General features: G+C 39.3%; 1 protein-coding gene and 2 non-coding genes across 5 annotated transcripts in view; all 3 read right to left on the reverse strand.

Moving 5' to 3' along the window:
- Positions 1-13,619, reverse strand: part of UBAP2 (ubiquitin associated protein 2) — a 181,886-nt gene that overhangs the window by 113,515 nt on the left and 54,752 nt on the right. For all 3 annotated transcript variants that reach the window (XM_065657913.1, XM_065657912.1, XM_065657911.1), the window contains exons 10-15: positions 9,474-9,541; positions 7,300-7,489; positions 6,258-6,471; positions 3,702-3,976; positions 2,402-2,574; positions 1,167-1,374 (exon numbers count right to left, since the gene is read on the reverse strand). In XM_065657913.1, the coding sequence (XP_065513985.1) occupies positions 1,167-1,374; positions 2,402-2,574; positions 3,702-3,976; positions 6,258-6,471; positions 7,300-7,489; positions 9,474-9,541 (1,128 nt within the window). The remainder of the gene's footprint in view (positions 1-1,166; positions 1,375-2,401; positions 2,575-3,701; positions 3,977-6,257; positions 6,472-7,299; positions 7,490-9,473; positions 9,542-13,619) is intronic.
- Positions 2,889-2,972, reverse strand: LOC136002656 (small nucleolar RNA SNORD121A). The gene has a single exon (XR_010607951.1). It is a non-coding gene; the product is annotated as a small nucleolar RNA SNORD121A (small nucleolar RNA).
- LOC136002657 (small nucleolar RNA SNORD121A) lies at positions 6,802-6,885 on the reverse strand. Its single transcript, XR_010607952.1, has one exon. It is a non-coding gene; the product is annotated as a small nucleolar RNA SNORD121A (small nucleolar RNA).

The raw sequence follows: 13,619 nt of genomic DNA on the forward strand, positions 1-13,619 counted from the left end.
GGTATAATAAATCTTCAGACTGAATAACACATTGAACATGCTTCATGCAAAATTCTATATTCATTCTAAACGGAAAGACAAAAAAAGGCAGAAAATTAAACCTTTTACTGTGTTTAACAAAACCACATAATAGTTCTCTCAAGTGCCAGGTGTCCTGAACATACAGAATCCCATACGCTGCCCATACTATACCCATCAGCAGGAGATCTTCCCATCTACTGTATATAACATTAACTTCAGGTTCACACCCATAAGAAAGAAAGAATTGCATTAACATATAGGAAATGTTTGTGCTTTTGATCTAATGCAACTCACAATTTTAACTATCCAAGTTACACAGAGACGCCAATTTTTTTCCATTGAAAGATAAGACTTGAGAAGCACCAGTTGTTTTTTGGATAACGCTGGAGTACAGAAGTGGATAGTCTACGCTTGATCCTCACCAGTACATACGAGCTAGTGCAGAAGACAAGTGTGACTGAGCCATTACATAACAAAGGCCAGAAGTAAATAAACTTACATACTCTCACAAATTCCTTAAACATTTAATAAATTCAGTTCTCTTAAAACAAACCTACATTCCATATACAAAGAAAGCATGTGCTTTTGAATCTCCTGAGAGAGATCCTCTCTGTCCTAGATTAGACTTCTCTCTATACTTTTTAAAATAAAACATGAAACTAATTCCCACTGGTGTTTAAATCCAACAAAAGAGTAATGCTAGAGGGGCCACCAACAGTTTGGGATCCATTTGCTAGGTGCCATATAAATTTAAAAAGTAATATAGCTTTGGACAAAAAAGGACAAGTTATGGCAAAATACAATGACTAATATTTACATACATACATACATACATAGTTCCTTTACAAAAAGCTAAGCTTCAGGGAAGGAAACTCAGGTACAATGTTAAGTGTTACTAAGAAAAAAGTCAAACAGTAGTTTAAGATGTCAAAACCCGTAAAAATCAGAGGCTTTTGTATTCCAAATACAGGATGGCCAAAAATGCCTATAGAACAGGAAAAGTAAAAATAAATAACAGGGTGGGCTTGGGAATCAAAAATACCACTTGACTTACTTAAAAGTATTAATACAGCAGGGTAACACAAGTCTAACATGATTAAGAATATTTCACCCTTTTCAAGGTCTTATTTCTGAAATTCACTCACCGTAACTGCAACAGGGGTTGATTCTGATGGAGCCATGGAGCTTTGGTACGCTATCCTACTATGCACAGAAGTCTGCTCATAGGAGGAAGTTGTTACTGGGCTAGTGCTCTGGGATGAGCAGGTCAGACTGGAAGAGGTGATGGCAGAGGTTGTGTAGGTAGACTCCTGTATTGTATTGGATATTGGCAAAGAGGTATTCAAAGGATCACTGGAAAAAAGTAAAAACTATCTATCACCTTCATAAATGACATCTCAAACACCTTCATGAAAATATCAGCTTCTATACAGTTATCACAAATATATATATATATATATGTAATTTTGCTTTTGTCCCCAGTAATCACTGCTTCAAAACCATCAGCTGCACTACGCACCATTCACCTTCCTCCTGCCAGCCCAGCCATAACTTTTCAGTCATGTTATTTCCACCTTCTCAAAGGATAAATTAATGATCACAATCTCACTTTTTTTTAAACAACTAGATCCATAAAGTCTGGTATATGATAAGAAACAACCAGTCTCTTTTTACAATAGAATTCTAATGTCACTGTAGCAGTCTAACAGAACAGACTATGCAAAAAGGAAAAAATACTTTAAAACATGCAGGAGCATTTTACCTTCTAAACAGCTTAAATAAATTATAGAACTAAAAATGAATGTGAAAATTCATTTTTACTAGTATTTCCGAATTAACTTCAGGAAGCTTTTTACTGAAGCCAACTTTTGAATGAATAAGAAAGAAAACAAATGGGTTACTTGTACATTGGCATTTATCATTGGTTATTTTAGCATCTCAGTATGAGCTTCTGCATACTGAAAGCCTGGCTTCTTTTCTCATCCCAGGGGTGCATCAGATCTGTGATCTGGTGCCCACCTACTGACACATATATATGGTACAAAGGTTGTCTCTACTAGATCAAAAGTAGAAAAATTCAGATTATGAAGAGAAAACCCTCCAACGAATTTGAAAATCAGGACAATTAAACAAGAAAAAGCAATTCTATAAAGGGTAGCTTATTATAAGGTTATTCACATTCAAGTAATCTCCAGCTTCACATTGACCCATCCATGGAGATTTTTTCTCCTTTAATTTGCCATCCACAAAAAACATTTTGCCTTACAAGTCATCCCGTTCTCCCCTCTCATTACATGATAACTGTGCCTTGATGCTTTTGCCAAAAACTTGACCCCCTAAAGAAGACATGGAAGAATGCACAAGGGGAACTCACACATACTTTACAGATTTTGAGTACAAGCTATTGTTGGTCGCCTGGCTGTTACTCTCACTGCTTGAAGTTGATCCAAACTCTGGGAGTGCAGGCTCCGATCCAAACTCCAGAGCTCCAAACTGAACATTTAACCCTGTCACATCCGCTGATCCAGGCATCTCCACTGCAGACGCAGGAATCTTAAAGGAGGAAAAAAAAAGCCATAATTCCTTTGCATGCACTACCTGCATTAAAGACATCAGTAACTGACACCTGCTCCTTCCTTAACTACAGGGTTCTTCAGTTACTTCCTCAGTCTTCGCTGCTAACTATATATGTGACAACCTCCCCCACTTTACATCCTATAAATTAACTACATTCTTGTCAACTTAAATTAATTGATTCTGTGCCCTGATCTGCAGCTGAAAAAGTAAGCCATACTATTCCACAGTATCAAAGTGTCACCTGTATCCATTCCCCTTCAGCCAACATTCATCTTGTGGCTACTAAGTCAATCCAAAATCACTCAGCAACAGTCATTTTCCACACAAAGCAATGAGGTATGTGCTTGGAAAAGACACATCACTGGATTTTGCACCTAAAAACTATCCAGCTTAGAATTTCCTGCTTTATAAACAAGAAACAGACCATAGTCTTTGCTCTTCTTTGCCCTAGTAACTTACATATCGAATAGAATTACAGAATCATTTAGGCTGCAAATGACTTTTAAGATCGAGTCCAACCATTAACACTGACAAGTCCACCTCTCCACCACGTCCCTAAGCGCCACATCTACAGGTCTTCTAAACTCCTCCAGGGATGGTGACTCCACCACTTCCCTGGGCAGCCTGTTCCAATGCCTGACAACCCTTTCTGGGAAGAAATATTTCCTAATATCCAATTTAAATCTTCCCTGGTGCAACTGGAGGCCATTTCCTCTTGTCCTATCACTTGTTACTTTGGAGAAGAGACCAACACCCTCCATGCTCCAACCTCCTTTCAGCTAGTTGCAGACAGCGATAAGGTCTCCCCTCAGCCTCCTTTTCTCCAGGATAAACACCCCCAGTTCCCTTAGCTGCTCCTCATCAGACTTGTGCTCCAGACCCTTCACCAGCTTTGTTGCCCTTCTCTGAACTCTCTCCAGCACCTCAATGTCTTTCTCGTAGTGAGAGGCCCAAAGCTGAACACAGGATTCAAGGTGCAGCCTCACCAGTGCCCAGTACAGGGGGACGATCACTGCCCTGGTCCTGCTGGCCACACTAGTTCTAATACAAGCTTTTGTATGTTTTTATGTATGCTTAGGACAAGCCACCACTCCATTACCCACCTTGGACGCTGGAGCTATCCTCCGTTTTGGTGGTTTTATCTGTTTCTGCTGGGTTTGATGGGCAGTCACTGCATGGTTATCCATAGAGATAGCGGGGAGCTGTAACATTTTGCTAACAGCTGTAGAGGTGTCTACTGGACATGTCTCTCGGAGTTTTACCTGGGAGGAGAAGGACTCCAGCCCAGGAGGAGGAACAGGAACTGCCTGCGTTTGTTGCTGCTGTCGCTGGGTCAGCTGGCTCAGAACTGGGGATGGTTCAGGCTGGGATTTAAAGTCTGGTCAGGGTTGGGAAAAAAAAAAAAAAAAAAATCAAAATTAAAGCATTACACTCTGCTCTTCACACTTCTACGATTTATGAAAGAATCTGGGTGAACCAACATACTCAACAGCCATGATTTTATAATATGCAAGTCTCTGTCAGACATAAGTCTCACACTGAACGTGACCACTGCAAAAATAAGGCCAACATTTTATATTCTCTAAATAAACAGATGTGGGCTGGCATTATTTAGCTTTCTTCAAAACTATGAACACAAACTTATCTATACAGTCACATAAGATTATCACGCATTAGTCTGCAAAAACTGTTATGGATTATTTTAATCAAATGCTGCAAAGGTTTCACTGCAATTAACTGTGCTGATAAAACATGATTACTACCAAGGGGTCTGGAGTTGAAATTTAGAGGTATTATGACTTTGGATTTCCTGCCCCTAAAAAGGAAAAGATTTTCAAGAGAAATAGGAAGCAATTTAGCTGGAAGTCAAGAGACACTGCACACTGACAGTTTTTTCCCCCCAATTTCTCCCCTTTCATACTTTTCAGATGCTGAAAGCCAGGCAGTGGCTCGGAGCACCGCTCAACAACTGTAAGAGATCCACAGCATTTGCAATGTGAAAGTTGTTTTATTTAGTTTGTGAAGTGCATTAGAAAACAATTTAAAATCATCAAATCACGCAACCATACAATCATTTTGTTTGGAAGAGACCCTCAAGATCATCAAGTCCAACCATAACTTAACTCTAGCACTAAACCACGTCCCTAAGAGCCTCATCTACACGTCTTTTAAACACCTCCAGGGATGGTGACTCCACCACTTCCCTGGGCAGCCTGTTCCAATGCCTGACAACCCTTTCTGGGAATAATTTTTTTGCTAATATCCAATCTAAGCCTCCCCTGGTGCAACTGGAGGCCATTTCCTCTCGTCCTATCACTTGCTACTTGGGAGAAGAGACCAACACTCTCCATGCTCCAACCTCCTTTCAGGCAGTTGCAGACAGCGATAAGGTCTCCCCTCAGCCTCCTTTTCTCCAGGATAAACACCCCCAGTTCCCTTAGCTGCTCCTCATCAGACTTGTGCTCCAGACCCTTCACCAGCTCTGTTCCCTTCTCTGAACTCTCTCCAGCACCTCAATGTCTTTCTTGTAGTGAGGGGCCCAAAACCGAACACAGGATTCGAGGTGCGGCCTCACCAGTGCCCAGTACAGGGGAACAATCACTTCTCTAGTCCTGCTGGCCACACTATTCCTGACACAAGCCAGGATGTCGTTGGCTTTCTTGGCCACCCGGGCACACGCTGGCTCGTGTTCAGCCGCTGTCACCAACACCCCCAGACCCTTTTCCACCAGGCACTTTCCAGCCACTGTTCCCCGAGCCTGTAGCGCTGCCTGGGGTTGTTGTGACCCAAGTGTGGGACCCGGCACTTGGCCTTGTTGAACCTCATACAATTGGCCTCAGCCCAACGACACAGTTGGTCCAGATCCCTCTGTAGAGACTTCCTGCCCTTGAGCAGGTCACTCCCACCCGATTTGGTGTTGTCTGTACATCAACATTTGTTCAGAATTGCTGTGTGTAAGAGATTATTACTGCTACCAAATTGGCTGCTTATCCATCTGGAAACATATACCTATACACACTAGATAAATAAAAGGGCTATCACTCTTCACAGTGAGAATACTGCGAGGAATTACACTGCAAAAAACAAGTTTGTGTCATTTTCACTGTTTCTACTAATTTTACTCAATTAAATTAAAAATCCATACAGTTATGAACAGACAAAATGGGTAACCTGCATCATTTTCTGCACTAGGGAAAGCACACTGAGACATGATGCACATTATGAAGAAATTACATGTAATGGTTAGAAGAGAGAAGTTTTGAGAAAAAAGATAAAATATTGTACAACCTTATACTCTGCTAGAAGCAGCACAGTCAAAAGGAAAATAAGTATTTTCCAGAATTTGTTGAGAAAGTCACATTAAATTTCCACTTAAATATCCAAGTACATTAAATCAAAGATGTCATTACATGACGGCTCAACAGCTTCTAAAGAGGCAATGACATTTATGGAAAGGCTTAAACGTATCAAAACGTAGTCTGTGATTTACTCATAAAGTCTATTACCAGGAAGTAAGTGTAATTCTTACAATGTTGTAACCAATTCTATTACTAGGATTACATTTTCTAGGAAAAGTCTTTCATTAAGGCCTTTTTAAACTGTCATTGTCATTAAGAAATCTTACAGAGAGAGAGAGGAACCTACGTCAAACCACTTACCGAACTGACTAAGGACTGAGGACTGAGTAATGGGCGGTTTTAGATCCCAGGATGATGTGGTAGTTGTAGTAGTGGTGGCAGAACTACTGTTGTTTTGTTGGGATGTAAACTGACCCAATCCTGGAGATTTCAACTGGTCCAAGATTTGCGATCCAGCAGAGTTTGCCAATTTAGAGGATCCGAGTTCTCCAAAGCCAGAACAAAGAACTGCAGACTACCAAAAGACAAAAAAAGGAGAGAGAGAGGAGTGGAGTTAAGTATTTAATAAATAATTTGAATATCACCATAGGGTCAATGCCTACAGCTGCTATTTGGCAGCAACTAAAACCTCTTCACCCCTAGATTACTAACAAATGACGAATAAAAAATTCAGTTAGTTGTAGCATATGGCCAGATCCTCTCTGATTACCACCTATACAACTTCCATCCCCGTGACTGCAACAACGTTGATTTACTTGAATCCACACATCTCATAATAGCATATATTTACTAATAGTTGAACTGATTTTCAGAGAATAATTTTAAGTGCTCAAGTTCAAGCCCTCACAAGTGACTCAGAAATAGGCAGCCTTCCACAAAAAAGCAGTCAGACATGTGCTTGGAAATAACACATCATAGTTTTCTGGCACAGAACTCTTCACTATAAACAAGTTATTTCATCCTAAATCAGCATGCAGTAAAACACATCTGCCTACACTGCCTACTCTACTCAGAAATTAATACAAGTCGTTCATGTAAAGTGAGAAATAACTACTTAGCAAAAACAGGGAAAAAAAAAGTAATTTTTTTTGTGTGTGTGTGCGAACGGAAGGAAAGGAATTCTGAATTCCATTCCTTCCGTTCGAAGAAACACACACACAAATTATAAAATTCAGGTTGCGAGTCTTGAAAAGAATGAAATTCTTAATTCCATTCCTTCAAGACTCGCAACCTGAATTTTATAAATACTGAAAGATCTAATGAAATGATCCATACTGGAAAAGCTGTTTAACCTGAAATATTTACTCATGAAGAATATTTAGAAAGCAAAAGATCATTTTACCAGACTTTGAGGAGAATAAGAGTTTACAGCACTGGAGCTCCCAGTTCCTGATGCCATCTGGGTGCTGTGCTGAGAATTTGTGAAGACTAGGGCTTGGCCGAAGGTCTGCTGCTGGGGAACCTCAAATGAGTTGCCTTCTGTCTCTTGGATAGAAGTCACAGGCTTTTGAAGCAGTGTTACCAAATCAATGCTGTAAGAAAATGGGAAGTTTGGCCAGAATAAACATGATGATTAGGCTGCATTGAAACTGAAGAAAACACTAATAGTAAAGCTGCCACACTGGCAACAGAATTTTTACTGATTAACAGTCTTTTCAGATATTGCTTATCTGCCATACAAAAAGAGGCAGAATAGAAGTTTTTGCTAGAAAGTAATATTCTGCTAGCTGAAACCTTCCACTACAGTTAGAATATAAATTATCTTTGCACTCTTTTCAAACATTATCAAATTTATAACATAATGTATCACATAAATAACCTATATGATTAATATAATCGAGTAAACAGAGACAAGTAATGAAGAAACAAAATGTTTAAGGGGATCCTGCCTGTAAGGCCATTATATATATTGATAATCCACATTCTCTGTATATCATGCTATCCCTTTAAAAAGAGCAAGGGATCAAAGTCCCACCTCCTCATAGGGTGGGTACGAGGACAGTAAAGAATAAAGTCACACATACAGCAATTGAGTGAATATGTGATGACAAGGAAGTCACAAGAGCAGATGAAATAAAAACTAAATTTCTCAGATAATAGTCACATAATCAAAATTACTGTACCAAACATACCTTAGCAGGATGAGAAACATGACTTTTCTTATATTTAGCATGGCTTACTAACCCATACCACATGTTTAGCACAGGTTTATCCAAGGAAAAGCAAAGCATTCAGATAATAAAAGAAATCTACTCTAAAAATTCTGACCTAAGTTTATCCTAAATGAATTGCACGCTTGGGCTGAAGAGCTGCTTCCAGCACTTTCGTTAATGCAGATTTCTTAATGCTGAAACCTTTCTTATGGCAAGTAAAAAACAAAAAACAAAAACAAAACCAACAACAAAAAAAACCCCAAAACCCCCAAAAAACCAAAAAAAAACCCAAAAAACAAACCCAAACAAAAAACCCAAAACACACACACAAAAGCCACACACAAAAAACCCCAACCAAACAAAACAAAATAAATAAAATTTAAAAAACCACACACCTCAAAAGCACACCACACTACAACAACCCAGAACTCAAAAAAACAAAACATCAGAATTTAAGCCGATAAACTAAAATGTTTTCTAACATAATTTGAGGGACATCCACTAGAAGAATATTTGCATCAGAACAATAAACATGTGAGCATACCACCTTTAAGAAGGAAAGGAATACAAACTGTAGACCAACTGACACCATGCCTCCTCCAGATCACATCCATGTTATAATGAAAATTTTGCTGCAGTCTGGAGTAGAGCAGTACAGCTGTTTCAGGATGTTTGGGACCATTAGGCCACCTAGTTTTCAGATGTCATGCTATCCAGCTACCAAAGTCTTAATCAGATGATGTTAATCAGCTTTCCTGGGACCTGACACTAATGCAGGCAACTGATTCCACAACATCACCGCCCAGATATTTGGTGAAGACTAAGGCAAGCAAAGTAAAGCAGCAACTGCCACATTTTTAGTTATCTATCTGAACTCTATACCATCAGTCAAGGCAAGTAATTGTGATGCTTACCTAGAAATTCACTTTTGTGCCAATGCAAGCTTTTCTGTTAACACATCTGTCAAAGCACTACATTCTGAAGAGTTTTCTGCATGTACTGGGCAGGTTTTCCATCTTCTGGACAGCAAAGGGAAATCTACCTTTTCAACAGCAGAAAAACTTTCTTCCCACCCACTTTTGTTCCTGCCTATAAGCAGTGTTTGTGCACAAGACAGGGCCTGCTCAGTACTAGGCTTGTGGGTTTGATAAGTTTGGCTTCACTTCTGTAGTCAATAGGTAACACAGGAACCCACAAAACCAAGGATTTCCAAGCAAGGCTTTCACAATTTTGGTATTAGCTTGATCAATCTCTGATCAGGGCTGCCCTGTGTTTTACTCAAAATTTTATATGTGCAAGCTAACATTGCTTCACAAAGCAGAAGGTTGTTAAGGTATAGGGAACACGTGGAAGAAGAGCTTACCTTTGCCCAGGAGTCACATGATTCTCAGCTGGAACAGAGGATGCAGTGAAGACTTTTGTTTCAGAAAGCTGAAAAAGAGAAAGGGGTGGGGGACAAAGGTATTTTAATCATACAGATGCTCACACTTCACTGCTGTGACATCTGCAGAAAGTCCGTCTTGATCATGCACTTTCAAGATAAAAGTCAAACTACCATTAAACCCAGTTATGCTGCAGCTCTGCTTAAAAGACAAACACATTAAAGTTCAGCAAAGTCTTCTCCACAGAATCAAGTACCAATTTACCTGAAGTGTTAGGAAACTTGAGCCACTGAACACACACAATGGTATACCAATATCACTACATCAGTTTGAACAATAGTTTAACTGAAAAATATACCAGTAGAAAGTAATTAGCATGACAGCTGGTGTATCATCAGTGTAAAGATAACTTGTGCAGACATAATTTAGGACTCCATAGAGCAGCTCTGATAAATCTTGTTGCAGCAGTCTAACACATGGCACCGTTCCCACTCATTTCATGTATCCCTGTGTTTTACGTTCCAGCTCACATCAGCAGTGGAGGCAGGTTTGCACTCAGGTATGTACAGAGAACCAGCATTCGTGGTTCCTTCATGGCATTTCTGCTAGGGGCAGCAATAACATCTTAAACCAATTGGTCTGTAAGCATGAGTTCAAAAACAATATTAAAGGGAGAGGACAGTAATTGCTTATACTAGTATAACTTGTCAGATCCTCCACAGCAGAAAACTGTACTGCTTTCACCATGCTGTTACAATAGATACTTGCACAGGTAGCTGGAGAAGGGGAACTGGTTGGTTGGGGCTTTTGAGGAATAGAGGGGGGTTTTTTTCAGTAGTGAGGTGGTTGTTTGCTGGTTTGCCCATTTGGGGTTTTTTTGTTTGGTTGGTTTGGTTTTAATAGCTTTGCTTTTTTAAAAATAATAGTAGTTAAATAGCTACAATTTCCCAGGGCTAATTTATTTCTATTAACAGAAATACTTACAAACCAGAATAGGTCTTAATCCAGTACAAGTTAGGTTTAACAAGATTAAGATAAGCACATATAATGGCTATATTTTAGATTAAATTTGCACAAAATCACCCTTAGCTACTTGGGTGTAGCTTTGTATTTAGACTAAAGAATAAACAACTCATTCAAACACAAAGAATCCCTGTAGAATGTGACATGGGAATACAGCTCTTACAGGAAATTATGCATTTTTAATTGCACAGAGTGCTAGCAGCCCAGCTTAAAGGACATCACGGACAGAAACCAATTTCATTTGCTGTCCCACAGGTAGCTCTACTGAAAACATGTATATCTCTGCACATGGTCATCTGATTCAGATTATCCTACAAAATACTGTTGACTTAAGCAGGACACAGAAGAGCTGACTGGGAGCAGTCACTTACCACTCAGAGGCAAAGTTCAAATGTTTCATGTATTCTCCCAGCACCACTCATGTGCAACACACTGTGTCATGAAAAAATGAGTACCATCACAGCTCCTCCCTCAACCTCCTTCCCTTGCTGCCAATAAAACGTATTTTAATCCTGTCTTTCTGGAACAGAACTCTGTCCCATGCACTGTGCTGCCAGCCCACAACTCTATGCACTGACCGAAACAAAGAGATTCAGTTTAAGCGTATTTCCTGTGAAAAAGGCTGTCCCGCTATTGTTCAGCCCTTTCCCCACTGTACGTGTTATTTTAGAACAACGTGTACTGTACTTTTTGTATTGTTATAAGACTCCTGCATTATATGGCATGAGGAGGTCAGCTAATGGTACAAGCAACTGCCTGTGGTCTGCCACCCCTTGTTTAAATATTAAATGCTTCATAATATCAACCATTTTTACACTCACATAACCCAGGATAAGACAAACTGTGGCCAAAACACTGAATCCTGAAAACTAAGCAAATTGAGGAGTCCGAGGATGTTTGTGACAACACAAAAGCATGCTTGACATATGAGAAAATGCTCTCTTCAAGTGAACCAGCATGCGAAACACAGCTCTCCAGCTATGAGCTCGGCTACACTGAAGTTTACACTACACCCTGTGGCAAACACACTGCCATAAGCTCCAGTCAGGCACTTAATTCAGAGATCTGCTGTGCTTACAGCATTTGGCAAAACCCATACTTCGTGCAGCAGCAGATGAAAAGTTTTATTACGCGCATGTATTTAGTATTTCTTAGAATTAGTATTATTGGCTCCTAACAAAGTTATTTATGCTCACAGTACACTATACTCGGAAACCTTTCACGGAGGCTCTGGCATTTTCTCAGAACTCTATGAACAGTCATGAACCATTTGCAAATGTTGGCCTCACAAGAGTATTTTCTCCATCTGCAGTGAAATGCCTGTGCTTTTCAGCTCCTGTTCCTGTAATAAAAATCATTCTTCAATCACCAAACAGACAATATATTTAACAACTATCTACCAGCTCCTATGGCAAATTGACAGGTGAGGAGAGCAGGAAAATACAATATACTCCAGCATCCTCATAAAAACTCAACATCAACAAATCAGAAATAACAAAACCCTGTTACTGTTTTGATATTATGTACTGAAGTTAAAGAAATTAAAATAAGTTCTTATGCTGCTTCCTGGTAAAGGAAACACTCCCACTAAAATACACTTTTTTCCTTTTTTTAAGTGTTGCTGTTGTTTCAAATAAAAACTAAGACTGACAATACTGTACAGAAAATGCCTTCATCCAGTTTCCAGCAATTTGTATGTATTCTATTTCTCCCCTGCTGTTAGTTTCTGTAGTTAAACTTTATTTTCTTTAGTCAGGAGAAATATAATCACAATTTTAACAGGAAAACTCAGAACCATCTAGAGTACCTCAGCATTCATCTGGTCCTCCATTGCCCGTGCCCTGAATATCCCTTTCACAAAGTACAACCTCCTATTTCCACTCCAGCGTGTTGAGCACGCTGATAACCTACTATACTTGCTCAATACTCACTACTAAAGATAAATACCAGACAGGACTACCAGACCACAAAAATCTAATCGTTCTCAGGTCAAACAACACTAAATTTCGCTCACCTGCTCATAACTAGTATTGAAACAGAGAACACCTCATTCAAAGAAAAATATTATTCAGAAAAACACCTGGTCTCTATATGCAGACAGCAAATACATCACCTTCCTTGGCTGTTTTAATCATTAGTCATGCTGCTAGAATTGTTTATTACACATTTAAATGCAGGGCTCTATTTTCTAGCCATAGCTTCGTATTATGCCTTTTTCTGCCAGGCTAAAACCAGAGCTCATTATATGCTAATAAAGTAACCTTTTCAGACTCGGTAAACTAAAAATCTTACTCTCAAGCACCTCTTCTATCAGTAAATAATTTGCAGCTATTTTCCGCAACTTTCGTTTTGTAAAACCAATGAATAATTGGATAAGTTTAGGAAAGTTCACATACAGAAATACATATCAAGAGCAATTAAGAGACAGGGAAGAGTGCCTACAGGCAAATGACTACAACACCTTCCTTTAGGTTTCTTTTTAGCCACAGCATCAGCACTTTAGGAGATCATACTCAGCTGTTCTTTTCTCATCATCTACTACAATCCTGAAAATTTTTCAGCTGCTGCTTTCTGGAAAACAGGCCCTTGTTCTGGAGGTGTTCCTTCATTCCCATAAAACAAATGAGTATTTGGCTACATTACAGCATTATCCATTTGAGCAGGTCAAGTCTAGCAGAGGTCCAGATTTCTCTGCATGACTGGCTTACTTTTAATTGCCGTTCCAATAATTTTTGGATTTCCAACACATTCCGTTCAACAGTGATTTTATTTTTACTTCCATGTCATTTATAAAGACATCTGGCCTAGGACTGACTTCCTTTCTATCCTTCCTAGAAAGGCCCACATTCAGCAAGGGTCCACCTGCAAAAGGTTTGTTTGTCAAAGTGTGCCAGGCAGATTTTAATCCACTTAATGTGTTTCGTGATAGTATTTAATTAATTTTAGAACAAAAGATGCAGATGAACTCTCTTACAAGGACATACTGTACCTTCACAGATAACAGTGATTTACTGAAAGACCAAGATCAGGTGTATTTGAGGTGGACCTATTTACATAAAACTACACTGAGTGGCATGAGCTGTATGTTTACATTCCTATTTTTT

The sequence above is a fragment of the Caloenas nicobarica genome, chromosome Z (assembly GCF_036013445.1).
Source record: "Caloenas nicobarica isolate bCalNic1 chromosome Z, bCalNic1.hap1, whole genome shotgun sequence".
Lineage (NCBI taxonomy): Eukaryota > Metazoa > Chordata > Aves > Columbiformes > Columbidae > Caloenas > Caloenas nicobarica.